The sequence below is a fragment of the Eretmochelys imbricata genome, chromosome 3, assembly GCF_965152235.1.
Source record: "Eretmochelys imbricata isolate rEreImb1 chromosome 3, rEreImb1.hap1, whole genome shotgun sequence".
In the NCBI taxonomy this organism is placed as follows: Eukaryota; Metazoa; Chordata; order Testudines; family Cheloniidae; genus Eretmochelys; species Eretmochelys imbricata.
Genome location: NC_135574.1, coordinates 210,512,899 through 210,540,500, shown reverse-complemented (window position 1 = coordinate 210,540,500; position 27,602 = coordinate 210,512,899). Strand labels below are relative to the sequence as shown.

At 46.2% G+C, this 27,602-nt stretch overlaps 1 protein-coding gene across 4 annotated transcripts; it reads right to left on the bottom strand.

The window, feature by feature from the left end:
* Positions 1-505: 505 nt before the first annotated feature.
* ENTPD6 (ectonucleoside triphosphate diphosphohydrolase 6) lies at positions 506-25,643 on the bottom strand. 4 transcript variants are annotated; one of them, XR_013345793.1, is made up of 17 exons: positions 25,550-25,643; positions 24,801-25,054; positions 22,914-23,226; positions 20,865-20,941; positions 19,667-19,810; positions 17,981-18,082; positions 17,606-17,681; positions 15,738-15,773; positions 12,120-12,208; positions 11,360-11,439; positions 10,273-10,337; positions 9,677-9,778; positions 5,687-5,827; positions 5,102-5,158; positions 2,514-2,626; positions 2,084-2,418; positions 506-1,080 (listed from the first exon to the last, which is right to left on the bottom strand). XR_013345793.1 is itself a non-coding variant. In XM_077814259.1 (16 exons), exons 3-16 carry the CDS (start codon positions 23,170-23,172, stop codon positions 2,329-2,331), a joined length of 1,431 nt encoding a protein of 476 aa, XP_077670385.1. In that variant the 5' UTR covers positions 23,173-23,226; positions 24,801-25,054; positions 25,550-25,643; the 3' UTR covers positions 506-2,328. The 4 variants fall into 4 exon arrangements, 3 of the variants coding, with proteins under 3 accessions (XP_077670385.1, XP_077670386.1, XP_077670387.1); XM_077814259.1 differs by having other exon boundaries at positions 506-2,418; XM_077814260.1 differs by lacking the exon at positions 17,981-18,082 and having other exon boundaries at positions 506-2,418.
* Positions 25,644-27,602: the final 1,959 nt, after the last annotated feature.

The window sequence follows — 27,602 nt, the reverse complement described above, 5'->3', positions numbered from 1 at the left end:
GAAGTGTTGGGCAACCTTTATTAATAGACACTGCTACCAGCCCCTATAATATTAAAGGCAAAGGAATTGCCAGAGTGGGGTCCATCTAGTTCAGTGTCCTCTATGACAGTGTCTAGCATCAGTTGCTTCAGAGAAAGATGAAAGACGCTCCAGTAGACGCACATCATAACCCACAGGGAAATTGTCTTCCTAAGCCTTGACAGTTAGTAGATGACTTATGTCAATGAAACCAAGCCCAACCCTTCTTAAGGTAAGCCCATCAGTATGATCCTGGTCAAAACAAAGAGCTGGAAATACCATTACTGTATCTTACACTTATGTAGCAACTTTCATCCCAGGACCTTGGTATGTATTCAGAAGTTTCCATGTTGCAATAGAAGAGAGGCTAAGATGCAGTGTTTTCCCATTAACACATAGCAGCTTACCTTCATTATCAGTGCAATGACTTGTTATACAGAGACAATCACTCCACAGTACCATGCATTAATCCAAATAGGAAACATCCCAATTTATAATTAAAATTTTATTGCCAATAAAATAGTTTTCAAATATTCATCGTACAGTCACATACATGCTACTTTACAGACAAAAACGCCAATGACAAGCAGAACAACATTTTAGAAAAATCTGATGAGTTTCCCCACATGGGTTTTACACCAAGTTTGTGCTTCTCGGGCAATGAAGATTGAGCTTTATTCAATTAGGGTCTAACCCAAAGTCCTTGGACAGACTCCTAGTGACTGTATGGGGCTTTGGATAAGGCCCTTATAAAATATTAAAAACCGGCTAGTGTCTATGCTGACTACGTATTAACATGACGTAATCCACTACTTATGGATAACTGACACATCGTTTCCCTATTGCAGTGTGTGTGTGAGGAACAGCCGTCCCCCTATATACAGTACACCGATAGAAGTGTTGCAGCCAAAGTGCCAACCACCTCTGCTGTGCCTCCTACCTCCTCACAGCTCAGGCTTCTGCAATCCATGCTCAGAGCAGCAACAATACATTCATCTATCCAAGGCAGACAGGGGCACTCCAAGCACTGGTTAATAGCGAGTCTCTTCAGGTTCCACGCCTCTGAAACCCAGAGATACACCAGGCTCAGGATTTTTCCTGTATGAAGTTATGTTAATTAACGACTACACCTATTCAAGCAGCAACACATTTCAAGTATATGTGGACGTGTGTAAGTACTGCCCTCCACAAAACCACATGACAGATTCTTCTCACCATCACTGAAGATTAAAACACATGCCCTGATGCACTCCCAACATACAAATCTAGGAACTACCCGTTTTACTAGTTAACACTTCATGTTAGGGTGATGAATACCAACTGCCCAGGAAGTCCAGCAGCAGGGGACCTGAGGAAGCGGGTGGTTCTGGCAGTGTGTCCTCCAAAATTCTTCCACTTGGGAGTGGTGGTAAGGGTTTGGCCCCCCCAAGCCCTGCAAATCTTAGGGGAGCAGCAGGAGGCTACCAGCCCTATAGGAGACCTGTACCAACTCCAAAGCCCCATCTCCCTTCCAGTCCCAGTGAAGTCATGCTGCCTGGGACTCCCCTAAAGGACTGAAATGGAGTTCCACCACCCCACCTCCAACAGCAAGTGCCTAAAGTACCTCAGCCTTTAGGGCCAATGAAGAGCTCCCATAGATTGCAATGGGCTGTGGCTCAGATCCTTAAGTGTGCCCGTCATCTCCACAATACGCCCGAGTTCTGCTGGAATAGGGGGCCAAAAGCTTAGCCATACTCCAGCAGAATCAAGTCTCCCACACTGCATTCCAAAGCCAACATCAGCTCTTACCAGCAGCTTGGCTAGGCAATGCCATTGTCTTCACTTACATACATTAATTTTCAAACATTTCAATAGTTAAAAATTCACCAGAGACCATTACCAAAGAAATACATTATAAATCAGAACCATAAAAGAAGAGGTACATCTGGAGTGGCCATTTCTAACATTGACCTCAGCATATTACAAGCAAAAATGACACAGACATGTTCCACAAAGGTGTACTTTTCTCATAGAATTTGTAGTTGCGTTGTGAACAAAGCCCCTTAATGAATCCCAGAATTCTCACCAGGATGACCTACTTCAGCATCAAGTCTTCTACAAACACTGCAAGATCAATGGCGAATTCTTTAGCTGCCATGCTCTGTATTTTCATAAATTGGGATTTTGGGTACCCAACTTAAGATCACCTTTTAAAAGGGTCTGATTATCAGAAAGAGTGAGCAAAATCAGTCGCCTGTTTAAGTCCCCTTAGGCTGGGTACCCATAGACTGAAGTACTCAAAATCCTTTTGAGGGTTCAGGCCCAGAAGCCTTAATATTGCAGCCTGTGAAGTGAATCAAGGTAGTGAAAGGTGGCTCCCAAAGCCCAGCTTGTTTCGACATTGTCAATTTTTCGGGCAAGCTAGAAAGAAAAAAGGAGAGGAGTAAAACTATTGTTGTGTGTGTACATCACTAGCAAGTTGAGAGGCATCTCAACACAGCACTGAGAAGTATTACCTGAAACACCTGGCTTTTTGGAAAGCCCAGTTCTTGCAGTAGCAAACTGATATAGGTGAGGTCCATGCAAAGGAAAGGATTGTCTCCCGGCTTCACCTCCATGGTCTTACACACTAAGAAGAATGAAGAGAGAGAATTGACTCTTCAATTTATAAACGACTATTCAAATCCCTAAGATAGGTTAGTTTATTCTCCCTGTGCATGGGTGGAACAGAAACAGAAGAAGGAAAAACAGGCCAAGATTTGCAAAAACAGCTGCCTAAAGAGAGTCCACATTTAGGAACCTACGTAAGTAGCTTATTTTCAAAAGCGCCACAGTCCCAAGGTTGAAATTGACAGGTGCTCAGCACTGGTGAAATTCAGGCCACTTATTTCGGCACGGAAATATGGACTCAGGAGACCTAATTTTAGGCTCCCCAGTCTTAACACCCCTTTCATCAACGGACATTATGTCTACACTATGGAATCTGTGTCCGCATAGCTCTGTAGTGTAGACACGACCTATACCAACAGACAGAATGATGCTGTTTCTAGGACCACCGCCCTCGAAACGAAGTTAGCTTGGCTATATCTACACGACAAGTGCTACGGCAGCACCGCTGCAGACACTTGCTACAGCGATGAATGGGGTCTTCTGCCGCTGTAGTTAACCTATCCCCTTGAGAAGCAGAGAATTCCTCTACTGACCTAATGATGTCCACACTGGGGCGTAGGTTGGCTGAACTACTTCTCTCAAGGGGTGTGAATTTTTCACTCATGAGCAACATAGCTAGATGGTCCTATATTCTAGGTGTAGACCAGGCCTATGTCAACAGAAGCCCTCTTCCATCAACCTAACCTCCAGCATAGAGGCAGCTGTGTCGGCATAGCGACATCGGTCAGGGTGTGTTTTTTTCACACCCCTGCCTGATGTAGCTATGCGGATAGAACTTTTCTTTGTAAACCAGGCCTAAGGTAGATATAGAAAAGAGTACGCATCTCAAAATCTGTTTGCACCTTGTTACGCAGCCATCCTCTCTCAAAAGCATTCTCCTCCCTTCCCCAAAACATATTCAAAGTCTAGTAAAGCGATCAAAGAGGCAGTGACCCCTCTGCGAAAACCTTTACTTCCTAAAAGTGTACTTGACTGTACTGGCAGAATGATCCTGAAGGTGACGAGGCTCTGCATGGGTGCCAGGATGCGACTGCAGGATCTGGAGGTTAATAGGATGTAGTCAAGAGACAAAGGGCTTGATTCTCCACTACATTAAAGTGGTTCTGCTCTCATTTACACATCCCAAGTAACCAAATCCTAATGAAATGTCTTGGAATAGTGCACATTTAACAGACGTTCTTAGCAGAGAATATGTACAAACTGCTCAGATGCATAAACGTTTCTATTTATTTGATATGGATGAGTTTAAGCGAGCAGAGAGAATTAACTACTGTACTGCAATAATCTGCAACCCAGAAAAGCAACAGTTTATATCCACAGACAAATTCTTACCTATGGTGACTTGTAGGCATTAAACATTTTATAATCAACCAGTCAATCAGTTTGTGATATTAGTAAATATTATTTGGGTATATAAACAAACTTGTGACATACCTCTGCAAGCTAAGAAAAACTGGCTTGTGTCTTGGGGTTTTTAAATTTTTTTTTGCTTCTTTACAGATATTTAAAGAGGGCCTGCAAGTTTTTTGTAGAATCAAACAACTTTTTTCTGCTTGTTTAGAACCTTAAAATACCAGGAATTTCAAGCCTGATCATCGCTGGTTTTTGCTGGAGAATTCATGAAAGTGTTGAGATGTGGACTGTGAACAATCTCAGCCCTTGCTGGACAGGGCAAGAATGCTGAATCTTTCACAAAGGCAACTTCTCTCTCGAGTGTTTTTAAACAATTTGAGTTAAATGTGCATTACCAAAACCAGAGGCATGTAAAGAGTCAGAATAAAAATCACTTCTTTTCACAAGTAATCAGATTTTACTTGAATGGTATTTCTGATGTCAAAACAATAACATGTCATGCACAGAGTCTCCAGGGGAGGAGGGGAAAAAAGGAGGGGGGAAAAAGCCAAGTTTCTAATAAACAAATACATTTACTGGTTTTTAAAAAACTTTCAGATCGTCTTTACACAACAAAAAAGTCCCCACCCCCAAAAAAGTAAAAATCTATTTTCTCCTCTTTCCAGATCACCTTTAAACACAAGTATAAACTTTAAGAAAAAATAAACTGGATAAGAATAGATTAAGAGGACATTCCACTTATTTTACACTTACGATTTCAAGGTAATTGCTAAATGACATTTATTATTCTTACTGCAAGAGAGCTCAGACATCTATATTGTGAGATTTTTTTTGCCGTCTTTGTAAAAAATAAGGACTTATTAGAAAAATTGTGGCCAAAACTTTCAGAAGTAACTAGTACTTTTGGGTACCCAAGTTGAGACACTTTAGAAGGGGTCTGATTTTCGACAGTGGGTGCCCAACGCTTTTTGACAATAAGGCCTCTTTAAGATCCTTCAGATTCACCCCGGAAAAGAGAGCCCCCAAATCACGAGCCACTTTTAAAAATCTTGGCCAGTGTTTTCTGCTTTACTTTACTTACCATACTTGGCTGCAATTTCGAAGTCACTGACTGTCAGGCTACCTCCTTTTCCCTTATCTAGAAGGGGGGAAATAGGGCATGTTTTACAGAGTGCATGTGAAGTCAGTTGTAAATGCTGAGCGCTAAACACTTCTGGAAATTGGACCACCGAGGGCTGGATCCTGCACTCACTGAAGTAAGTGGGAGTTTTGCCACCAACTTCACTGGTGCAGGATCAGGCCTTTATTTAGATGCCTTAATATGGACCGAGAAGCGGAACTTCAGCCAGTCTGTCCTTTTTTTAAAAAATTGTTTTTTAGCCTTAACAGGACACTGTCTACTTTTGAAATTTAGTGATTAAAAATAAAAGGTTGAAAACTGTTTCAGGTCAGACCTCCAAGTCCCTCTGCCTTTTTTCCAAAATAATTTTATAGTACCCGATCTTCCAAAAAAGATTATAAAAAGATTATATAACTGTACATTATATAACCAAGGACATAATGCCTTGATAGCTTTGTGAAGTAACTGGATATTTTTTTTTTTAAGGGCCACAAACTCTCCCATTAGCTACCTTTGCATTACAAAGAAAATCAGAAACAAATGTACCTATTAGACCAACCTCTGCTGCACAGTCATAATAATAGGAGAAAGCATAAAAATCCAAATCCTTTACGGCTTCTGTTTTATGCACCTTCTTGTAGAGCAGTTTTGCAACTTTGTTAGCACAGGATTCATACAGATGCTCTCCTAAAAGAAACAGAGAGACCCAGCAAATCGTATGCTGGTGATTAACCACCACCACCACCACCGTTTAATTTCTTCAGGGTCCGCAAGGCCTCTGGTCCCCTTAGGTCAGCAATGCTCTAATTTACTAGAGACTATCCATGGAAATAAAGGACCAGATCCTCTTCCTGATAAAGCCAATGGCAAAACTTACTGACTTCAGTGGGAACCAGATGGGTCCAAAGTACGGACGACATCATCAGTGGACAAAGCAGCCCACAGTAAGACTATTGCAGGGCTGCTGACTTAGAGAGGTACAATCTCTTTCCTGTGCTCTCTGGTGCTCCCAGGAGAGTGTTAACTGTGCTGGGCTGGCAGCATATTGTGATGAAGTGGGACTGTTCTTAATGTTTCCTCTGAATATTGTAGGGGTGCCTCAGTTTCCCCTATGCATTTCTTAAGTCTCTAGGTGGTTGGATGAGGGGGTGTAATTGTTGCAGAGCAAGGACCAGTATACCTAACTGGCAGACACTCTGTCTCCTGGCAACTGATGGCCTGGGTCCTTCCCCCCTGCAAGGTGACAGCTAAAGGGTTGAAGAACAAAGGAATCAGGTGACCTCCTGGCCTGGGAAAGGTACTAAGCCCAGAGGAAGAGGGGGTGGAGAATGAGTCATTTGGGGGTTGGCTGGGGACGTGGAGTGAAGTGCAGATGTGGTTGTCTGGCTCACTGCCCCCCAAAATGGACCCAGCTGAGGGGTCCTGTTCTCTGTACCTACAAGCTCTGCTTTAGACCGTGTTCCCATCATCTAATAAACCCGTTTTACTGGCTAGCTAAGAGTCACGTCTGACTGTGAAGTTGGGGTGCAGGACCCTCTGGCTTCCCCAGGACCCCGCCTGGGCAGACTCGCTGTGGGAAGCGCACAGAGTGGCAGAGGATGCTGAATGCTCCGAGGTCAGACTCAGGAAGGTGGAAGTCGTGTGAGCTTTTTGCCTGCAGACAGGCTGCTCACACAGAGGAGACTTCACCAGAGTCCTGACTGGCTTCGTAGGGAGCAGTTCCAGAGCATCGCCTAGGGACTCTGTGACACACATGCTCTCCAATGCACTGGTATAACCACACGGCTGGCAGTGCTGGGAGGGGTGGGATCAGGTCTCTGCTCACTCCCCTGTCCCATTCACTTGAATAAGTTGGGTACTTGCAGGCTGGCACTGCAGAGCCTGCTTCCCCCCATGTGCAGGGAATGGTGGAATGGCACACCAGTGCAGGGAAATACAGGGGTTCCCACACCCTCTTTACTCCCTCATGCCAGCACACTGGATGGTCCCCAGTTTGGTCCCATCTAGGTTACAATACATCATTCAGAAAGGATTTGTAGGTGTGGTATGACTAGGAGAATAAGGATTAGTAATAGGGCTGTCAAGTGATTAATCATGATTTTTTTAATCATGCAATTAATCGCACTATTAAACAATAATAGAATACCATTTAAATATTTTTGGATGTTTTCTACATTTTCAAATATACTGATTTCAATTACAACACAGAATACGAAGCGTACAGTGCTCACTTTATATTTTTATTACAAATATTTGTACTGTAAAAACCAAAATAGTGTTTTCAATTCACCTCATACAAGTACTGTAGTACAATCTCTATCATGAAAGCTGAACTTACAAATGTAGAATTATGTACCAAAAAAACTGCTTTCAAAAACAAAACAATGTAAAACTTTAGAGCCTACAAGTCCACTCAGTCCTACTTCTTGTTCAGCCAGTCACTCAAACAAGTGTGTTTACATTTGCGGAGATAATGCTGCCTGCTTCTTGTTCACCATGTCACCTGAAAGTGAGAACAGGTGTTCACATGGCATTGTTGTAGACGGCATTGCAAGATATTTACATATCAGATGCACTAAAGATTCATGTCCCTTTATGCTTCAACCACCATGCTGATGAGTGGATAACAATCCAAAGCAGTGTGGACCGATGCATGTTCATTTTCATCATCTGAGTCAGATGCCACCAGCAGAAGGTTGATTTTCTTTTGGTGGTTCGGGTTCAATAGTTTCTGCATCAGTGTTGCTCTTTTAAGACCTCTGAAATTATGCTCCACACCTCATCCCTCTCAGATTTTGGAAGGCACTTCAGATTCTTAAACCTTGGGTTTAGTGGTGTAGCTATCTTTAGAAATCTCACATTGGTACCTTCTTTGCTTTTTGTGAAATCTGCAGTGAAAGTGTTCTTAAAATGAACAACATGTGCTGTGTCATCTAAGACCGCTATAACATGAAATATATGGCAAAATGCAGGTAAAACAGAGCAAGAGACATACAGTTCTCCCCCAAGGAGTTCAGTCACAAATTTAATTAACGCATTATTTGTTTAACAAGCATCATCAGCATGGAAGCATGTCCTCTAGAATGGTGGCCGAAGCATGAAGTGGCATACGGATGTTTAGCATATCTGGCCTTGCAATGCCGGCTATGAAAGTGCCATGCGAATACCTGTTCTCATCTTTCAGGTGATACAGTAAATAAGAAGCGGGCAGCATTATCTTCTGTATATGTAAATAAACTTGCTTCTCTTAGCAATTGGCTGAAGTAGGACCGAGTGGACTCACAGGCTTTAAAGTTTTACATTGTTTTGTTTTTGAGTGCAGTTTTGTAACAAAAAACCCCCACTACATTTGTAAGTTCAACTTTCATGATAAAGAGATTGCATGACAGTACTTGTATGAGGTGAACTGAAAAATACTGTTTCTTTTAGCATTTTTACAGTGCAAATATTTATAATCAAAAATATAAAGTGAGCGCTGTACACTTTGTATTCTGTGTTGTAATAGAAATCAATATATTTGAAAATGCAGAAAACATCCAAAAACTTTTAATAAATGTCAGTGGTATTCTATTGTTTAGCAGTTCAATTAAAACTGCTTTGGTTAATTTTTTTAATTGCAATTAATTGTTTTGAGTTAAACGTGTGAGTTAACTGCGATTCATCTACAGCCCTAGTCTGTGATAAGGGAAAGGTAGGACTCTGAGTGGCATGTGAATAATTTGAGAAATACTCTCGAACTCAAATTGAAAATAGGGCCTGGGGGCAGGCAAAGAGGCTGTTTCAACTGAGAAGAGCACTGTGGATGAAGAACAAGGTTTGGGAATATATGACTGAACGTCACATTGAGAGACACAAGACAGGATCTGGGTTTTTTCAGATCCCCTGTACAAAACCGACGCCTGCAAAGCAGGAGGTTTGTGGGAAGGGAACAACAGTTTCTGCAATGAAAACTCATTTGCTATTGCAAAACAGGGTTCCTTTCCATTTGAAAACCCAGCAAAAAAGGTAGATATGCTGTGAGCACAAATGGCTTGGAAAACTTGGATAGCCAGACCTCTAGCTGGTGTGAATCAGCCAAGCTCCACAGGTTTCAATAGTGGCAGGCTGATCTGCAACAGCTAGAATCTGGCCCCAAGTGTCTGGACCTGGTTATGCTAGACTTTTTTCTTAGAGTTTCCCGCTGTTGCAGCTCCTCCAGTGGCAGACATGATGGAAGGGCTAGTGTAGACAGGGCTCCAGAGGTTCTTACTGTAAACCATCATGTTATGTAGACATGCTCTGACCTGGGTTTGACAGGATGGGTTTTAAAATGCCATTGACTAATCTTCATTACAGCTCCCCCTATTACACACTGGAGCAGACGGGGTGTGGATGAAGGGAGAAAAATCTCTTGGGCAGGAATAGCCTAAGGTCAAAGCAAAGTTACAGTAACAAAACAACTGAATATCTCAAACAGACTGAGATCCAGAAAGTGCATGCTGTTTGTTCTGATTTTAACATGCAAATCTAGAACATAATAGAAATAAGTTACTATACCTGCCTTCTGCCCTTTAATTCTGTACACTATTTCAGCATGTTCCCACTCACACTGGAAGCCGGGTGATAAACAGGGACTAATTAGCTCCTCTCCTTCCTTTACTGTAATAGAAAGAAATAGATCAAGCAGCATTAAGACACATGCTGAGGAGTCAACTGCCAATCCCTCCTCTCCTGGCCACAGTCCTACTCAGCATCCTCCCACCTCCCAGCAATTTCTAACTCACTCATGGCCTGAACATCCCCCCTATCCTCATATGGACTGGTAATGGCCCATGCCTTCCTTTGACAGCACCATCCTCTGCCCACACCCATCTCGCTGGTAGATGTGCCCAGAGACATGCAGTGGTCCCATCTATGGCACGGGCAGGCTGAGAACGGAGAGAGTAGCAAGTGAATGAACTACCACTTCCCCTTATAACAGGCTATGCTCCTATGGCCCAGAGAATGGGTTTTGCACCCACGGGGGAAGGATGAAGTTACTGGGAGTGCGCAAGGACCTGATGTTGGGACCCTCTGGCCCAAAGGATCATTTGGCCTATAAAAATTATCCTACAAGTCACTGAAATGCAAGAGCTCTGTGCCAGATTACTTACAGGCTTGTCCCTCAATGCCGCCTAAAATCGCAAGCCTTGCTGACATTAACCCGAGTCCCAGGTAACTGTGGAGGAGAAAAGCCGCTGTGAAAGAGTACACTTCTACTGGCATCACACTGGGGCAAGTGAGTCATGTCTATTTGCAGGACGGTTCCAGCAAACCGTCTCGACGCAGCAGCGAATAGCCTGGTTCGAGTGAAGGTCGAGCTGTCACTTCCATTAACAACATCTCTCCCACAGTCTGACAAACGAGCAAAATCATTTCCTCTCAAGTGGAAGACAGTGGATGGATTGTCAGAGTGAAATCCTGCTTGTTCAGACTGCAACTAAATCAGGGCGGGTGTCTTTTTTGGGAGGGTGTAGAAAACCAGACTGCAGTGCGGCCAAGGAGGAGCAGCCCTCCAGGATCTCCCCTAATGCTCCTCCTCCCATCTCCCAACAGCTCTGCATTATCTCAGCTCTTCTTCCAGCCCAGAACAACGTCCCGCCGAGACATGAAACACTCCCTCCACCCATGGGAACGAGCTCTCCCAACCCCTTTCAGCCCAGCGGCCGGGGCCAAGTCACAACCCCCTCTCTGTTGTGCTGCTGTTAGAGCGTGTGTCTGACAGGCTGCGCAGCTGTCATGATACCCTCGGAATCGGACTGATCACAATGGTACTCAATTTCCGTCAGCTTTCCACTGGCTAGAGCGTGTTAGGATGTCAGCTAAGGGTTATAGTTATGGTTACATATACGCAGAAAATAAGCAAACCTAAACTGCAACACAGCAAAGCACAATAAGGAAAAAATTAAGGTGGAGTCTATTTGGCTGTAGCTATATGAGAATATGTGGTATGATTCCTCTGACTGGATCTTCTTCCTGTTGTCACAGTGTGTCCGCCACTCTAATAAACTTGTGTGACTATTAGGAGCAGTAATTTTCCAGAAGTCAATCTCTCTGGCTTTTGTATTAGAGGTAAACACTTGTGAGATCCCCAGTTCTGCAGAGCACATAAACGCTTAAAGTTAAGCACATGCGTAAATCACATTCATCTAATAATTGGCTTTCATCTTTACCAGACGCTCTTTTCCCCCCACAGCTAACCTGTACGAATACAGTTTGTATGTGTTGTTAAACATCTGAAATGAAGTGATATGGCCAGCTGGTGATGTCTGGAGACTTATCTATAAGGAGAAACAAAGAAGTCATTGTAATATTTTTTTAGAACGTCCAGAAACAGCAAGGAGTAACAATACAGTATTTGAGCATACAAACAGGTTACCATCCGCACAGAACTCCTATTTGCAACATGGCTGGCTGTGGAAATAAGTTATTTACAAACTAGTCTCAGACTAGCCCTGGATCTATTAGAGATGACCAGAACACAGGAACAGGAGTTAAAACAGTGACCTGACACTACAGAGTCACATCAGCTCAAACATTTATATTGACACCAAACCAATGCAAATAAGGATTTTAAACAAAACAAAATACACTTCTTTCCATGACTTCCATCAATGCACCTCATTCCTAACCTGCAATGGCCCCTTATTCCAGTTCTGAACCCCTTTGGATGAAAGATCAATCCTGCCCCACCGCATGGTACTTTATGGACACAAATGGAAACTACAGAAAGATTGTGATTTTCCTAACCAGAAAGTAGCTCACGTAAGACTTGTCTTCTCTTGACCGCAAATCATTGACACCACCGTCATTGTACCATGGCAACTAGGAGGAAGTGACTCCAGATTTGTTAAGAGACAAGTAGGAGGCACGCCTTCATGTAACACAAACAGCCTCAATCCTTTTGCAAGAATAGCAGAATGCCTGTTCAGTGTTTCCCTGCAGTACGTGTTCAGTTTACCTCAGTGATTGGAAGGAATGTCATTTGTGTTGATCCACCTCCTAAATCCAGCATTCCTACACTTCTTTTTCTTGAAGCATTTAAGCTACCTGAAATGAATCATGTGATATAATGAAAGCCATTGCGTGTTCAGTAATAACTCAAAGCCATAAAGCAATAAAAACAAACATGGCTAAGAAAAAGGGAAAAAAAATCCATCCTCCCATAGACAATAAGAGATGAACAGCATATACAGTTACAACTAGCTTTCATATAGCGGAAAGCAAGTCTGTAATTAACTACCTGGGTTTTTGGCCAACTATAAAAACAAATGAAAGGCAGACTAGTTGGATGGAGTGCCAAACTGCACAGAGATAACCTTTCACAGTATGGAAATAATCATTGTATTTTTTCCCTTAGATCCTTAAATCAAGAAAAAAAAAAAAAAAAAACCACAAAAACCCAAACTACTACTATTCGGCCTTGAGCCCACCAAGACTTAAACACATGCTTAACTTTTAGGTATGTGAGTAATCCCTTGAACTTTAAGTCTATAAAATGGGAGCCATAAATACTGTTCTTCAAAGAGAAATTTAGGCCTAGCCTACACGGCCATCTCTTGGGGAGGTGGATTAACTACATCAACAGACAAGCCCCCTTCTGTTCATGTCGGAAACGTCCATGCTACAGCAGCACAGACGCAGCATTGCGGAGGTGCTGCCGTGGCCTTTGTGGTGTAGACACAGCCGTTACCACTGTTTTAAGCCATTTTATTTTCTCTCTGTTTAGAAAAATTATATCCCGTGTCTAAATTTTAATTTCACAACACTGAAGCAAATAGTCTAGATGCACGGGAGCACACTTGCTTCTTTAATTTCCATTCTCTCTCGTGTACCCACAGTACATATGTGCACACACTGTGTAAGTGTCCAGCCTGCCTGATAACGGCAGCACCCGCAGTATAAATACTAGGAATTAGGGCTGTCAATTAATTGCAGTTAATTCAAGCAATTAATGCAACACAAATTAACTAGATTAAAAAAGTCGTGATTAACTGCAGCTTTAATTGCGCTGTTAAACAACAGAATACCAATTTAAATTTATTATAAATATTTTTGGATGTTTTTCTACATTTTCAAATACATTGACTTCAATTACAGCTAGGGTGACCAGACGTCCTGATTTTAACCCATTTGTCCCACGTCCCGACTGCACATCGGTCGGGACACCCTTTGTCCCAGTACCGGGGACGGACCGCTCACCATTGCCGGCGAGGCGGCGCTTCCTGGGGCAGCTCCCGGTGGCGCACGCACCCGCCACCAGCAGGAGCCTGCAGTGCGGGCGGCCTCTAGGCACAGAGGCGGAGAGGGTCTCCGTATGCTGCACCGGCTCCCTCCTGCCCAATCAGAGCTGCGGGGGCGGGGCTTGCAGGCACCGGCAGAGAGCCCTCCTCCCCCCGACCCTAGGAGCCAGACCTGCCGAATGCTTCCTGGGAGCTGCCCCAGGTAAGCACCGCCAGGACTCCCCACCTCGCCCCCCGGCAGGTCCCTCTGGCTCTTAGGGTTGGGGCAGGGGGCTCTTTGCGCGCTGTCAGTGCCTGCAAGCCCCGCTTCGCGGCTCCAGCAGCTCCCATTGGCACTTTTTCCGGCCAATGGGAGCCACGAAGCTCGCAGTTGTGGGGGCCCAGCACATGGAAACCCCTCGTCCGCTCCTGATCCTAGGAGCCAGGGGGACCTGCCAGATCCTTCCCGGGAGCCACCCCAGGTAGGCACTGCCGTGACCCCCTCGAACTCCTGGCAGGTCCCTCTGGCTCTTAGGGTGGCGGGGTAGGGGGCTCTGCGGGCTGCTCCGCGGGCTGCTCCCGCCTGCAAGCCCCGCTCCACGGCTCCGGTAGCTCCCATTGGCGCTTTTCCCGGACAATGGGAGCCACGGAGCTCGCGCTTCTGGCGGGTGCAACATGTGGAGAGTCTGGAGACTCGCCCCCCGCTAGGAGCCAGAGACCTCCCAGCAGGACTGGTGAGTGCGGCCAGGGAAGGGGACAGGGTGTGATGGAATGAGTGTCTGGGAGGTGTGTGTGGGGTGCTGGGCTGTGAGGATGTGGAGGGCGCTGGACAGTGGGGGAGGTTTGTGTGTTTTGGGGTGCTAGGCAGTGGGAGCCTGTTGGGGGATGCCGGGCACTGGGGGAGACCTTTGTGTCAGGGCACTGGGGGTCTGTGTGGGGCATTGTTTAGTTGTGGTGGTGGGGCCTTGGGGAAGGGCACTGGGAGGGAGGGAAGGAAGGAGGAGAAACCTGTGCCCCTGGCCCCGTGGCTTCTGCTGGGGGCTGGAGCTGGGGCCATGAGTCCTTGCCACTTGGCTTGTGGTGCGGGCTGCAGCAGGGGCCGTACACCCCTCTTGCAGCTTTCTAGGGCTGTGCGCCCCCTTTCATGGCTCTGGTTGGGGCTGTGCACCTGTGGCTCTCTGCTCCCGCCTCCCCATTTGTCCAACGTGTCCTGATATTTCACTCTTGCGATCTGGTCACCCTAATTACAACAAAGAATACAAAGTGTACAGTGCTAACTTTATATTATTTTTATTACCAATATTTGCACTATAAAACAAAACAAAAAAGAGTATTTTTCAATTCCTCATACAAGTACTTTAGTGCAATCTCTATTGTGAAAGTGCAACTTACAAATGTAGAATTATCTGTGTCACATAACTGCACTCGAAAACAAAACTATGTAAAACTTTAGCACCTACAAGTCCACTCAGTCCTACTTCTTGTTCAGCCAATTGCTATAACAAACAAGTTTGTTTACATTTTGGGAGATAATTCTGCCTGCTTCTTATTTATGTCACCTGAAAGTGAGAACAGGTGGGTTCTGCTTGATGATAATCCAAAACAGCGCATACTGATGCACCTTCATTTTCATCATCTGAGTCAGATGCCACCAGCAGAAGGGTGATTTTCTTTTTTCGTGGTTCAGGTTCTGTAGTTTTCACTTTGGAGTGTTGCTCTTTTCAGACTTCTGATAACATGTTCTACACCTTGTCCCTCTCAGATTTTGGAAAGCACTTTGGATTCTTAAACCTTGGGTTGAGCGCTATTTCTAAAGATAGCAATGTCATATTGGTATCTTCTTTGCGTTTTGTCAAATCTGCAGTGAAAGTGTTCTTAAAATGAAGAACTTATGGTGGGTTGTTATCTGAGACTACCATAACATGAAACACATGGCAGAATGTGGGTAAAACTATGGAGCAGGAGACATACTGTTCTCCCCCAAGGAGTTCAGTCACAAATTTAATTAACACATTTTTAAAGGAGTATCATCATCATGGAAGCATGTCCTCTGGAATGGTGGTTGAAGCATGAAAGGATATATGAATCTTTAGCGCATCTGTCACATAAATACCTTGCAACGCTGGCTACAACAGTGCCATGAGAACGCCTGTGCTCACTTTCAGGTGACATTGTAAACCAGAAGCAGGCAGCATTATCTCCCGTAAATGTAAACAAACCCTCAGCCAGAGGTATTTGCTGGCCACCCTGAACCTCCTCACAGCCCATCCATTATATATAAGCTCAAGGGAGGGACACTGAAGACAGGAAAACTGCACAAACTGCAGGGTATCAGGTACAGCTACCCATGCACATACCTGTTAAAAAGTTGATCGTGATCCAGGCCGAAATTCCTGATAAGAGAACATTCCAGAGAGACATGCCATTAGACAACGTCATCTGCTCATATCCAACAATGTCAAACAGCGAGTTAAACCATAAACATTTTTCTTGATTTAGATTTTGTCACTGGAGATTTAGGGGTTTTTTTTGGTGGTTTGTTTTTTGGTTTTTTTTTTTAAATACAGCTGTCTTTTTCAACAGTTCAGCTACAGATTTTAGATTAAATGATCAGCAAATTGGGTCTGTCACCCTACACCAGACTAAATGCAAAAGGTCCAATCAATCACATGCCCCCCTTTAGCAAGTAGTTCTCTAATGCAACCCTCAAAAGAATTAGAAACGAAGGGCCAAATCCTCAGCTGGTGTAAATTAGCATAGTTCTATTAATCTCAATGGAGCTATGCAGATTTGCAGCACCTGAGAATCAGACCCACAGACTTTAGAAATAACACTTCCATAAAAATCGAGAATCATAAACATAAAGTTAGGGACCTTAAACATGGAGAACATGCTTCTGCAGCCAACATTTATATTATTACTAATTATCTGTAATGCCTAGGAGCCCCAGACCAGGACCCCCTGGTGCCAGGTGCTGTACAAACATAGAACAAAAAGACATTCCCTGTCCTAAAGCGCTTATATAACATCCAAGCCAACTGGCAGAGTCCCTCTGCGTGAAGTGGCTGGCAACCACTTTACTTTACAGATTAAACACATCCGTGGATAAACAGCAAAGGCTTTGTTCTAAAGCTTTCATTTTTTAGCTAAAAGATCAACAAATAAGCGATCCTTCATGCTGTAGAGCAACTCCTGTCTGGGCTGCACTGACTGAATTTTGTTACACTTATGACATTTTAAAGTTATTCCCTTTTTAAATACTAAGAATTTGGGTTCTCTTCATTTTCCTATTTTTCTCCCCCAAGAACTTTGGAGAACTGAAAATTTTGTCCTTTTCCCACTTCACAAACATTGTCTCTTCCTATTAATAGAAGAAATGAATAGGCCTCATTAACAACTTAAAATAATCAATGTTAAAATATCAGCACACCGCCGGGAATAAGCCCAGTGCATGTGTTAGTTAACTGTTGTCACAGAGCAAAAAAAGGGAGCTATTTTAAAGTTTACTATCTGAGCAGCATGAACAACATTTGATATGTAGAATTTGGTAGATTTTCCTTGAAAATTTATAGAGTTAGATCAAATTTTGGACCCAACTTCAGCATTCTTTTTATTTTAACCTACCTAATCTCAGTTTGCATTCTCTTGCATAACAGGGTTTCAGCTTTAATTCACATTTACAGACTATTAAGAATAATATTAAAAAAAAATCTTAGTACATTTACAGTTAAGAATTGGATTACGTGACAACTTGAACTAATACTGTCTACTGAAGGCAACTCAAAGCCAAGATTTTCAAGAGTGGGAGCCTAACTTTAGGCTTCCAGGTCTATATTTTGGTACTAAAAACATGGCTTGATTTTCAGAAGTGCTGAGCACATAGCAGCTCCCATTGATTCAACTGAACCTGCTGGGTGCTCAAGCACTTAAAATCAAGCCACTTATTTAGGAGACAAATGTCAAACCTCAGAAGTTTTTTGGTCGGCACAATTTTAAATTTGGTTGGCACAAATTAAAAACAAACATTGGCCTCACTCCAGCAATGAGATCTGCTAGCAGAGATCCACATGCATGTGGATTTCCACTGACATCAGTGGTGACTCAGCTCGGACGCAAGAGTCTGGACTAGAGGATCCAGCTGTAGGATTGGGGCAATTTTGTCAACCTATTTATACAAGTGTTCATGTGTAAGACTATAAAAACATGCCTCAGAAATTCAGCCTACCTTCATCAGTTCCATTCATTATGGAGACACAGTCATCCCTTACAAAGAAAGGAGATGCCTGGAAAATTTCTTTTACCTAAATGTAAAGGAAAAGATAAAATCAGTGGAAGTTTTTGCTAGACAGGGATAGGTATGTGGTATAACATTTTACTGCCTCAAAGTCAAATCCTGAGCACTGCTGAGCACCTTCACTAAAGTCAGGAGGAGTCTCGTGTGCTGAGCAGCTCTTGGAATCCAGCTTGTAATAACCACTGCTCAGCTTTCTAACGACGTTATCAATCTAGTCAATGGCTTTGTACTGCGATGCAGAGACAGGGTTAGTAGAGGCTGCATGGCAACGCTCCACAGCCAGTGGACTCCACCCCAAGACAATACCTCGTTTTGTTCAACGGTAACCAATCTGGACAAATAAGGACAAATGTTGATGGGGTCTCGAAGGGAATCTGGTTTAGCCTGCTTTAGCCAGAAGGATGGCGACTGCAACATGGAGCCCACGGGGTGCGTAAAGAAGAAGGCAGGAGAAAGACATGTTAAAGAACACCCTGGTGAAAAACATTACTAATGGGCACAGTAATGCCTCATGACTACACTGGAAGTTAAAGCCAAAGTCCCACATTCTCTAGTCTAGATTCTGCAGGAAGACCCCTCAGCTTCCAGTACAAGTCAAACTGGAAATTCTGCAGCAGCTTTGACTAAATTCAATACGGAAATGAGGGATAAAGTCAGTTTCCTGTGTTATATACTTTGATATTAAGTTCAATTTCACATTGCCCTGGAATTGTCACTTTCCAGTGTGCTGCAGACTTTTGTATTGCTAACACTCAACTTCTAGGGTGCAGCTGTCAGGGAGAAGCTAGAGGCTGACAGATAGGATGGGACAGTTGGGGCTCTGGGCACCAGAAAAGCATGAGAAGCAGTTTGGGATTCTAGCATCCAGTGGGCGAGACATCTAGCACAGATGAGGGCATGCTGGGTCAGAGGTAAACTGACATTTCTGGATAGGGGAGGAGCTTGATATCGGAATTCACCACTCTTGTAACTAACCAGATATGCCCCAGTATCCAACACTGTAACCCACAATGATTGCTAAACACATTGGCTGGATGTTTCTGCTAAAATTATCAGTACTAGAATAGTTGTCATTAGGCTTCAGAGTCCACACATTGAGCTGACTGAGACAATTCACATTTCTCTCAGAGCCACCGTTTCATGCTGCTTGCAAATTCTGGAAAATATGGCACCGGTGCACATCTGATAGGTATTCCCACAACCATAAGGGCTAGAAACCCAATTTTAAAAATGAAAGCTAATTTGAGCAGAACTATTCGGCCTCATCATATTTATTATGTGGCTAATTCAGTAGCCAGTGAACTTTCAAAAATACAGGACCCTGATTAAAACCAGGAAGAACTGACATCTAAAGTACTAAACCAACCATTGACAATAGCTAAAAATGCCTCAAACTTACATGTGACATATTTATAATGAGTTTTAACTCAAACACATTTAGGATGCCCAAAAATATTCATTTAAATCAAGGTCCATACATAGACTAATTACTCTATAGCTGGAGTTAGTTGTGGATGGACTTTTCTGTAGCTCTCATTAATCTGTTGTTTTTGAATAATGCACTATTTCAATTTAATTCTGATAACACCTACAATCTTGACTCCAACAGTATCAACAATACTGAGAAAAATATTACTTGCCAAGAATATTTTTGACAAGTTCTTTAAAATACCTACACAGTATTAACTCATATTAAAGATTTTTTTATTTTTAAATATGGTTACAAACAGTTTTTAGATACAAAAGGCTGAACACTAGAGGCTAGTCATACAAACCTAGTATCATGAAGTCTTCACCCTTTTGTAATGGACTGATGTCTTGTATTAGGACTTACATGCAATGTATTATGTGATCAAACAACTGAGCACTGCTATACTGTCTAAATGGTGAAAATGGAATATTTAAATTACACTGAAAGCAGCATATGAAAAAAGTGTATGTATTCTATAGTGGACCAAATTCTGCTCTGAAGTGTAAAGAAAAAATAATTACCTTATCCAGCAACTTCTGAGCTTTATCTCCTGGCAACAGCCGTAAACCAGCTGTTGCTTTAAGGACCAAAGGAGTAAACTTCCACAACTCCATAGGAACCTCATCCTTAGCAACTTCTAGAAGTTCTTGTATCCCCTGAGCACTCTAAGAGGAGAGAGGAAAAAGCAATACAGACATTTTGTTAGATCTCAGGTGTAGAGCGGTTATATTACTTATGTATCCAGCACTCTGCAACCACTACTGGAAAGTTGAGTCCAGTTCTGGTGTCCACAATTCAAACAGGATGCTGATAAATTGGGGAGGGTTCAGAGAAGAGCATGAGAATGAACAAAGAACATGCCTTATAGTGATAGATTCAAGGAGCTCAATGTAACAAAGAGAAGTTTAAGGGGTGACTTGATCACAGTCTCTAAATATGTATATAGAGAACATATCTAATAATTGGCTCTTCAATCTAGCAGAGAAAGGTATAATCAATTAAATGGCTGGAAACTGAAGCTAGACAAATTCAGACTGGAAATAAATTTTTTATCAGTGAGAGTAATCAATCAGTGGAACAATCTACCAAGGGTTGTGGTGGATTCTCTATCACTGGCAATTTTAAAATCAAGACTGGATGTTTTTCTAAAAGATGTGTTTTAGAATTACTTTGGGGCAGTTCTCTGACCTGTGCTACAGGTCACACTAGATGATCACAATGGTCCCTTCTGGCCTTGGACTCTGTGGATAGAAGACTATGCAGAGACAGGAAAAGGCCACAACATTCAAGCAAGAATCCCTATCCAGGAGATAACATAAGTATGTGCTTTTATGCAGTCTTGAATTGAGGCTTAACTGACTGTTTAGCTCATTTGATGGAATTGGGAAATTTATCAATCATGAAAGCGATGAAACATGGTACATTACTTGTTCCATCCTTTTCCAGGAAGACAATAACATTGTTTCTATCAAAGTAGTCATGTTAATCAATTAGTAAAAATATTTATGCTTTTAGCACATGGGTTTGACACTCCAAGTTGCTGGGAAATTCTTGGAGACACCAAGTGCCCCAAATTCCCATTGAAGTCAATCAGAAGACTCTGGTACAAAGAGGAGTCTACTGTACTATAGCAATATTCAACACTGCTTCATTTGCAAAGCACATAAAGAGTGAGTTTCTATCAGACATCTTTTTACAATTAGAAAAAAGCATAGTTACCTTATCAACATCATCAGCATAAGCAGAGAGTCCTGGCTTCAGTGCTTTAAATGTTTCATGGGTTAATTTGGGAGTCTCTGTGCAAAAGCAATAATTTTTAAGAGTAAGAAAGCATAAATCTTGATATAAAATAAAAGATCATTTTGCAAGTTAAACCTTTATATGCTAATTTTGCTTAATTAAGGCTAATGGGAATAGTCTGAAGCCTAATCTAAAGGGGAAAATCAAAGGCAGCCTTACTATTAAAATGCACCTGTTATTATGGGGGGGTCAACCCTTGTCAAAATGGTTTTTAGGAGTCACAATCAATTGATAGACAGGTGCTGGTTTCTGCTCATATCCTGAACAGTAAGAATCCAAGTTTCTCAGCACTTATTTCATGTCCTCACTTTTTCTATTACCAAGGCTAATCTACCTTCAAAACAGTCCAACTCACAAGGGTGGAACTTTTCAAAGTGCTCAGTATTGGCCTAACTCTGCTCCAATTTACATCAATGGAAGCAGAGTTAGGCCAATGCTGAGCATGTTTGAAAATCACACCCATAATGTTTAAATATGGTTACAGCCAAGTTTCTGTCCTCAAGGACACTGCCAAAAGTTATCTACAATGCAATTAAAAGGTTTATTTTCTTGCTGTAAAAGAATAAGAATCATCTGTTTAATGATGAACTGATATGTGGAAACCAAGGTAAAATTACACAGTTCAGATGTGTGAACTGTGTGAGGAATAGGGCAGCCCTTACTCACATGAGCAGTTCTACTGATGTCACTGGAATTGCTCGCGTGAGTAAATGCTCACCTAGATAAGTACAATCTGTCCCTAAATCATATATTCGGGAGACCATACACTTAGCACTCATACAACATCTTCCACCCAAGGATCTTATAGAACTTCACAAACCAACTGACAAAGTCTCACAAGAGCCCGGAGGGATATAGGATTAGTGTGATTGTACAGACTGGCAAAGACGTTAAGTGGATATTTCTAGTGAAACTCAGCAAGACAGCAGAAGAACTGGATCAGAACCTAGGTCATCTAAGTACAGGTCCCACACTCTATCCATGATGCCTCCCTTACAAGTATCTATCAATGTTCATTTTGAAAGCACTGCTTTATTGTACATGCACCACAGAAACACTTACAACAAAACTAGGATTCAAGCTTGTTGAGTTTTATTCATTAATTATGAAAACATTTGGGGGTGGGGGGACAAAAATTCTCCATGTCTTCATTAACAGAATGAAGAACAAAATCCTTTGTTAATACTTAGGCCCGGATCCTCAAAGGTATTTAAGCACCTGACTCCCACTGAAATCAATGGCAGTTGGCTACTTAAATACCTCTGAGGATCTGGGCCTCAGTCGTGTAGGGAAGTAACTTTGGCATTTAGTGACCAAAGTGCTTCACTTTCCGTCCTTAGCATTCTCTTCATTTAGTCTTTTTGACTGGATTCACTGTGCAGTACATTTAAATCACTGATGCTTGTTACTACAAGGCAGAACTAGTGTGTGGCAACTAGTGTCTTGTTTCTCTAAAATGCTTTAGGCCCAGTTTCAGCACAGTATGTAAACACGTTTAATTTTAAGCATGTGCTTAAGTCCCACTGAAATCAGTATGATTTCAGCATGTGCTTATGTACTGTGCTGAACTGGAGCACCAGAGGAGGCTATTGTTTCCAGGAAGTTCAGACAAAGGAATGTCCAGCGGCTAAGTCACAGGTCTGGGACACAGGAGATCAGCCCTGCCACAGATTCCCTGTGTGACCTTGGTCAAGCCACTTACGCTCTCTCATTCTCAGAGCAGTGTACTGAGGACTGAGGAGCTACTGTTTATGAGGACCTCAGATATTACAGTAATGGGAGCTATACAAGTACAGCTGATCAGTCACATTTGTCTAACAGCGATAATCACCAAGTCAGGGGCTGAGATGAACAAATTGGTTTTAAAATAGGATGGTCTCCAAGAAACTTTAATTAAGATTTAACTAATTTTTTAAGGGTGCCTGGAGAGAAATTAAAAAAAGCGTTAATTTAAAGAGCTTGTCATACCTTTTGATTTCTGTGTAAATTTAAAAATATGTATTCTAGTTCCAGTGCTTCCAGCGTCAAACATAATTCCATAGAACACTGCATGATCAGTCGTCAAAGTCGGATGGTCTAGTTCGTCTCTCCTACTTTCAGTAGCACCTTCTGTTATAGCCGAGATTGGTTTGGAGTCCACATGCCATTTTATATAAACCACATAAATAGCTACACATGCAAAAATCCCCAAACCATAGAACAGTTTTGGTATCTTCATGGCTTCCATTTATCAAATGTCGCTTCTTCTCTTTCATTCCAAGAGTGTGGATTCCATGTCACTCTACAATCAAAGAAAAAGAAAAACATATTTTAACTCTTTATACATTACTATCACACACATAATCAGAGGTGAAAATAAGTCGGCATGGTCCAGTACGGTGTACCGGTAAGAGCAGGACACAGTCGACTGTACTGGCAGGGCTGCTGATTGCGAGGGGGGGGGGGGGGGGCAGAAAAAGGGACAGCTTCCCCGGGGCCTGGCAATTTAAAAGGGCCCAGGGCTCTCGGCTGCTGCTGCCACTACCATGGGGCTCCGGCGGTGATTTAAAGGGCAGAGGGCCCTGGCTGCCGCGACCGCTACTGCACCAGCGGCTGGAGCCCCATGCCCTTTAAATCACCGCTGGAGCCCCAGGCAGCACAGGCTGGGCAGTGCTGAAGGGCTGATTGGGGGAGTCTGGCCCCAGCCCTGCCCCTTCTGCCCAAGGTCCCGCCCCCTTCTGGGGGCCCAGAGCCGCTGTCCCCTGCCCCCCTTGCTCAGGACCCTGGCCCCCCTGTGTACTGGTAAGTCCCTTAAGTTAGTTTCACCCCTGCACCTAATACATTCTTACAAGCAGACATAAAAGCAGAATCAAAATAAGATAACAGGGTCACTCCCACGCATACACGTGCCATCTGTTTTAGCTTAGCGGTTGTTCAGAAAGATTGCACAAATGCAAACTGATGGAGCAGAGAGAACATTACCTGTTTTAGTAGGAAGAGGGCCTGAAATATACAGCCTTGTACTAGAGGCCTGAAGCCTGGGCTAAAGCAATTTGTTTTATCAGTGTATAATGATGCATCTCAGAGGGAGTGTCTTTGGCCAGCTTAGGGAGCAGTGGAAAGTCCCATCACTGACTGAGCTGCGTCCATTGTCACAGGCATCCATGTCCTAGTATCCTCATAGAGTCTGCCAAGTGCTATTACTCTGCTTCATCAACAATAAACCCGGCCGGGCGCCTTCACACCTTCATGGATTTTGTGGACGCTGGGCGGTTCGCTCGAGGTCTGCTGTGCCAGCTGTCTGAGCAGAGCTGGGGCAGCACACAGGGAGAACACACACGCAGCCGAACATCTGATGACATTGGTGACCCCGACCACTCATCTAGTGGGTAAGTGAGCTGTCCTTTGTAGGAATTGCAGTCTAACATGACAGAAAACCACGAGCTGAGGAACTCTCTTAACCCCTCCCTGCAAATCCCCAGAGCGTAACAAGGTATGGACCTGCTGAGTTGCTAGCAAAAGAGGTCCATATGAATTTAAAAAGTATAGTGGGGAAGAAACATGGAATGAAACCTGTAAGGCTAGGGCAGAAACTGTAGCCTTGAAATGGGGGGGGGGGGGGGGGGAGAGGAACCTAGGAAGGTGGGGAGACCTGAGCCAAGAGAGATTAACTCCATCAAAGTATCTTAAAGCACAGATGGCAGCAGCAAGTTTAGCCAACTGAGAAAGGATATAAAGGAAAACTGAACTGGTATGTAAAAACATTTCAGAAAGAAGGTTCTACTTTTAGCTCTGAGCGTGGTTCGGTGGGTCAAAGCAGTGGGAACCCGCCCTGGGGTTTTATCCTGGCTCTGGGAGAAGCCTGGGGGTAGTTACCTGCTCTTGTAAAACCTGAATTTGTTCCCCCAGTGTATGTTGCTTCTGTGCACCTGCCAAATGGACGGCGGGAGGGCCTGCTCTGCTGCAGTTAATTCTTTTCGGGCAGCGCCGTGGGTTAAGGTACTTTAGGTGTCGAGCAGGGCTGAGAGTACTTTCCACTGCACGCATCCCATGAAGTGGGCGGTAGCTCAGGAAAGCTGATGCGCTAACGAACGGGTTGGTCTCTGGGGAGCCACAAGCCCTCCTGCGCACTGGGGAAGCAATCAACAGGGAAGCCGTAGCGTTAAAAGGCTCATAGCGACCCGCTGCCGCTCAGCGAGCTGCGTAAACTAAGAGCGACCAATTCACACGCGGAGCCCGCGAGCAGGGCGCCGGCCTTCACGCCGGGCCGCCTGCGGGACCGAACAGCCGGCAGAGAGCCCCGCCGGCCGGGACCGGGACCGGGACCGCGGCCAACGCACGGGCCGGGCCGGGCCGGGCCGGGCCGGACTCACCGGGGGCCGGCGCAGGGGCTTGGCCCGGGCGAGGAGCGGGGAGGGAACGCCTGGTCCACCGGCCACGTCCCGCCGACGGGCCCGCGCAGCCGCCGCCGCCGCCGCCGCCTCCCGGCCCGCTCGCTTCCCGGCCGCGGCGAGGAAGGGCCCAGGCGGCCGGGACAGGCCAGGGCCCGCCCCGCTCCGGGCAGAGGCCAGGACACGCGCCGGGGCACCCGCCCCCGAGCCCCGCCGGCCCCCCGGGGCACCTACCCCCGCTGCCCACGGGCCGCCGGCCCCGCCCCGCAGCCCCCCCGCGGGTCCCCCCGCTGCCCGCACACCGCCCCGGCGGGATCCCCGCACAGCGGCAGGCCCGGCGGCCAAGAGCCCGTGCGCAGGCGCGGCCCGAGCCAGCCCCGCCCGCCCGCGGCCTCCGGAAGGCTCCGCTCCCGGCCTCCGCCCCCCCGCCTCAGCCCCTCCAACCTCCCCCCAGCCCCCCACCGACCCCCAACCCCTTCCAGCCCCCCCCGCCTCAGCCCCCCCACCTCCCCCCAGCCCCCCTCCGACCCCCAACCCCTTCCAGCCCCCTCACCTCAGCCCCCCCAACCTCCCCCCAGCCCCCCGCCGACCCCCAACCCCTTCCAGCCCCCCCGCCTCAGCCCCTCCCAACCTCCCCCCAAGCCCCCCTCCGACCCCCAACCCCTTCCAGCCCCCCGCCTCAGCCCCTCCCAACCTCCCCCCAGCCCCCCGCCGACCCCCAACCCCTTCCAGCCCCCCCGCCTCAGCCCCTCCCAACCTCCCCCCAGCCCCCCGCCGACCCCCAACCCCTTCCAGCCCCCCCGCCTCAGCCCCTCCCAACCTCCCCCCAGCCCCCCGCCGACCCCCAACCCCTTCCAGCCCCCCCGCCTCAGCCCCTCCCAACCTCCCCCCAGCCCCCCGCCGACCCCCAACCCCTTCCAGCCCCCCCGCCTCAGCCCCTCCCAACCTCCCCCCAGCCCCCCTCCGACCCCCAACCCCTTCCAGCCTCCCCTCCACACGCTCCCCACTGCCTCAGCCTCCCTCTGACCCTCAACCCCTTCCAGCCCCCTCGCCTCAGCCCCTCCCAACCTTCCCCCACCCCCCAATCACCCCCTCCGACCCCCAACCCCTTCCAGCCTCCCCCCCACACGCTCCCCACTGCCTCAGCCCCCCTCTGACCCCCAACCCCTTCCAGCCTCCCCCACACACGCTCCCCACTGCCTCAGCCCCCCCTGACACCCAACCCCTTCCAGCCCCCTCGCCTCAGCCCCTCCCAACCTTCCCCCACCCCCCAATCACCCCCTCCGACCCCCAACCCCTTCCAGCCTCCCCCCCACACGCTCCCCACTGCCTCAGCCCCCCTCTGACCCCCAACCCCTTCCAACCTCCCCCCCACACGCTCCCCACTGCCTCAGCCCCCCTCCGACCCCCAACCCCTTCTAGCCTCCCCCCACACACTCCCCACTGCCTCAGCCCCCCTCTGACCTCCAACCCCTTCCAGCCCCCCTGCCTCAGCCCCTCCCAACCTCCCCCCAATCACCCCCTCTGACCCCCAACCCCTTCTAGCCTCCCCCCACACGCTCCCCACTGTCTCAGCCCCCCCTCTAACCCCCAACCCCTTCCAGCTTCCCCCCCACACGCTCCCCACTGCCTCAGCCCCCCTCTGACCCCCAACCCCTTCCAGCCTCCTGCCCACATGCTCCCCACTGCCTCAGCCCCCCTCTGACCCCCAACCCCTTCCAGCCTCCCGCCCACATGCTCCCCACTGCCTCAGCCCCCCTCTGACCCCCAACCCCTTCCAGCCTCCCCCCACACGCTCCCCACTGCCTCAGCCCCCCTCTGACCCCCAACCCCTTCCAGCCTCCCCCCACATGCTCCCCATTGTCTCAGCCCCCCTCCGACCCCTCCCAGCCTCTTTCTAACCCCAACCCTCACAGCCTCCCCCCACAGCCCTCCCTCAGCCTCCTTCCTGCCTCCCCCCACACACCTCCACTGCCTCCGACCCCCAACCCCTTCTAGCCTCCCCCCACATGCTCCCCACTGTCTCAGCCCCCCCTCTGACCCCCAACCCCTTCCAGCCTCCCGCCCACACGCTCCCCACTGCCTCAGCCCCCCTCTGACCCCCAACCCCTTCCAGCCTCCCCCACACGCTCCCCACTGCCTCAGCCCCCCTCTGACCCCCAACCCCTTCCAGCCTCCCCCCACATGCTCCCCATTGTCTCAGCCCCACTCCGACCCCTCCCAGCCTCTTTCTAACCCCAACCCTCACAGCCTCCCCCCACAGCCCTCCCTCAGCCTCCTTCCTGCC

Bases quoted from the DNA above. Each gene is read 5' to 3' on its own strand.
- ENTPD6 (XM_077814259.1), bottom strand. From the start codon at position 23,172: ATGGAAGCCATGAAGATACCAAAACTGTTCTATGGTTTGGGGATTTTT. The intron at 18,083-19,666 runs GTAATTATTTTT...TCCATGTTGCAG, and splicing joins CTCAGAAGTTGCTGGATAAG to TCGCCATCCTTCTGGCTAAA. The intron at 15,774-17,605 runs GTAGGCTGAATT...TTCTCTTATCAG, and splicing joins AATGAATGGAACTGATGAAG to GAATTTCGGCCTGGATCACG.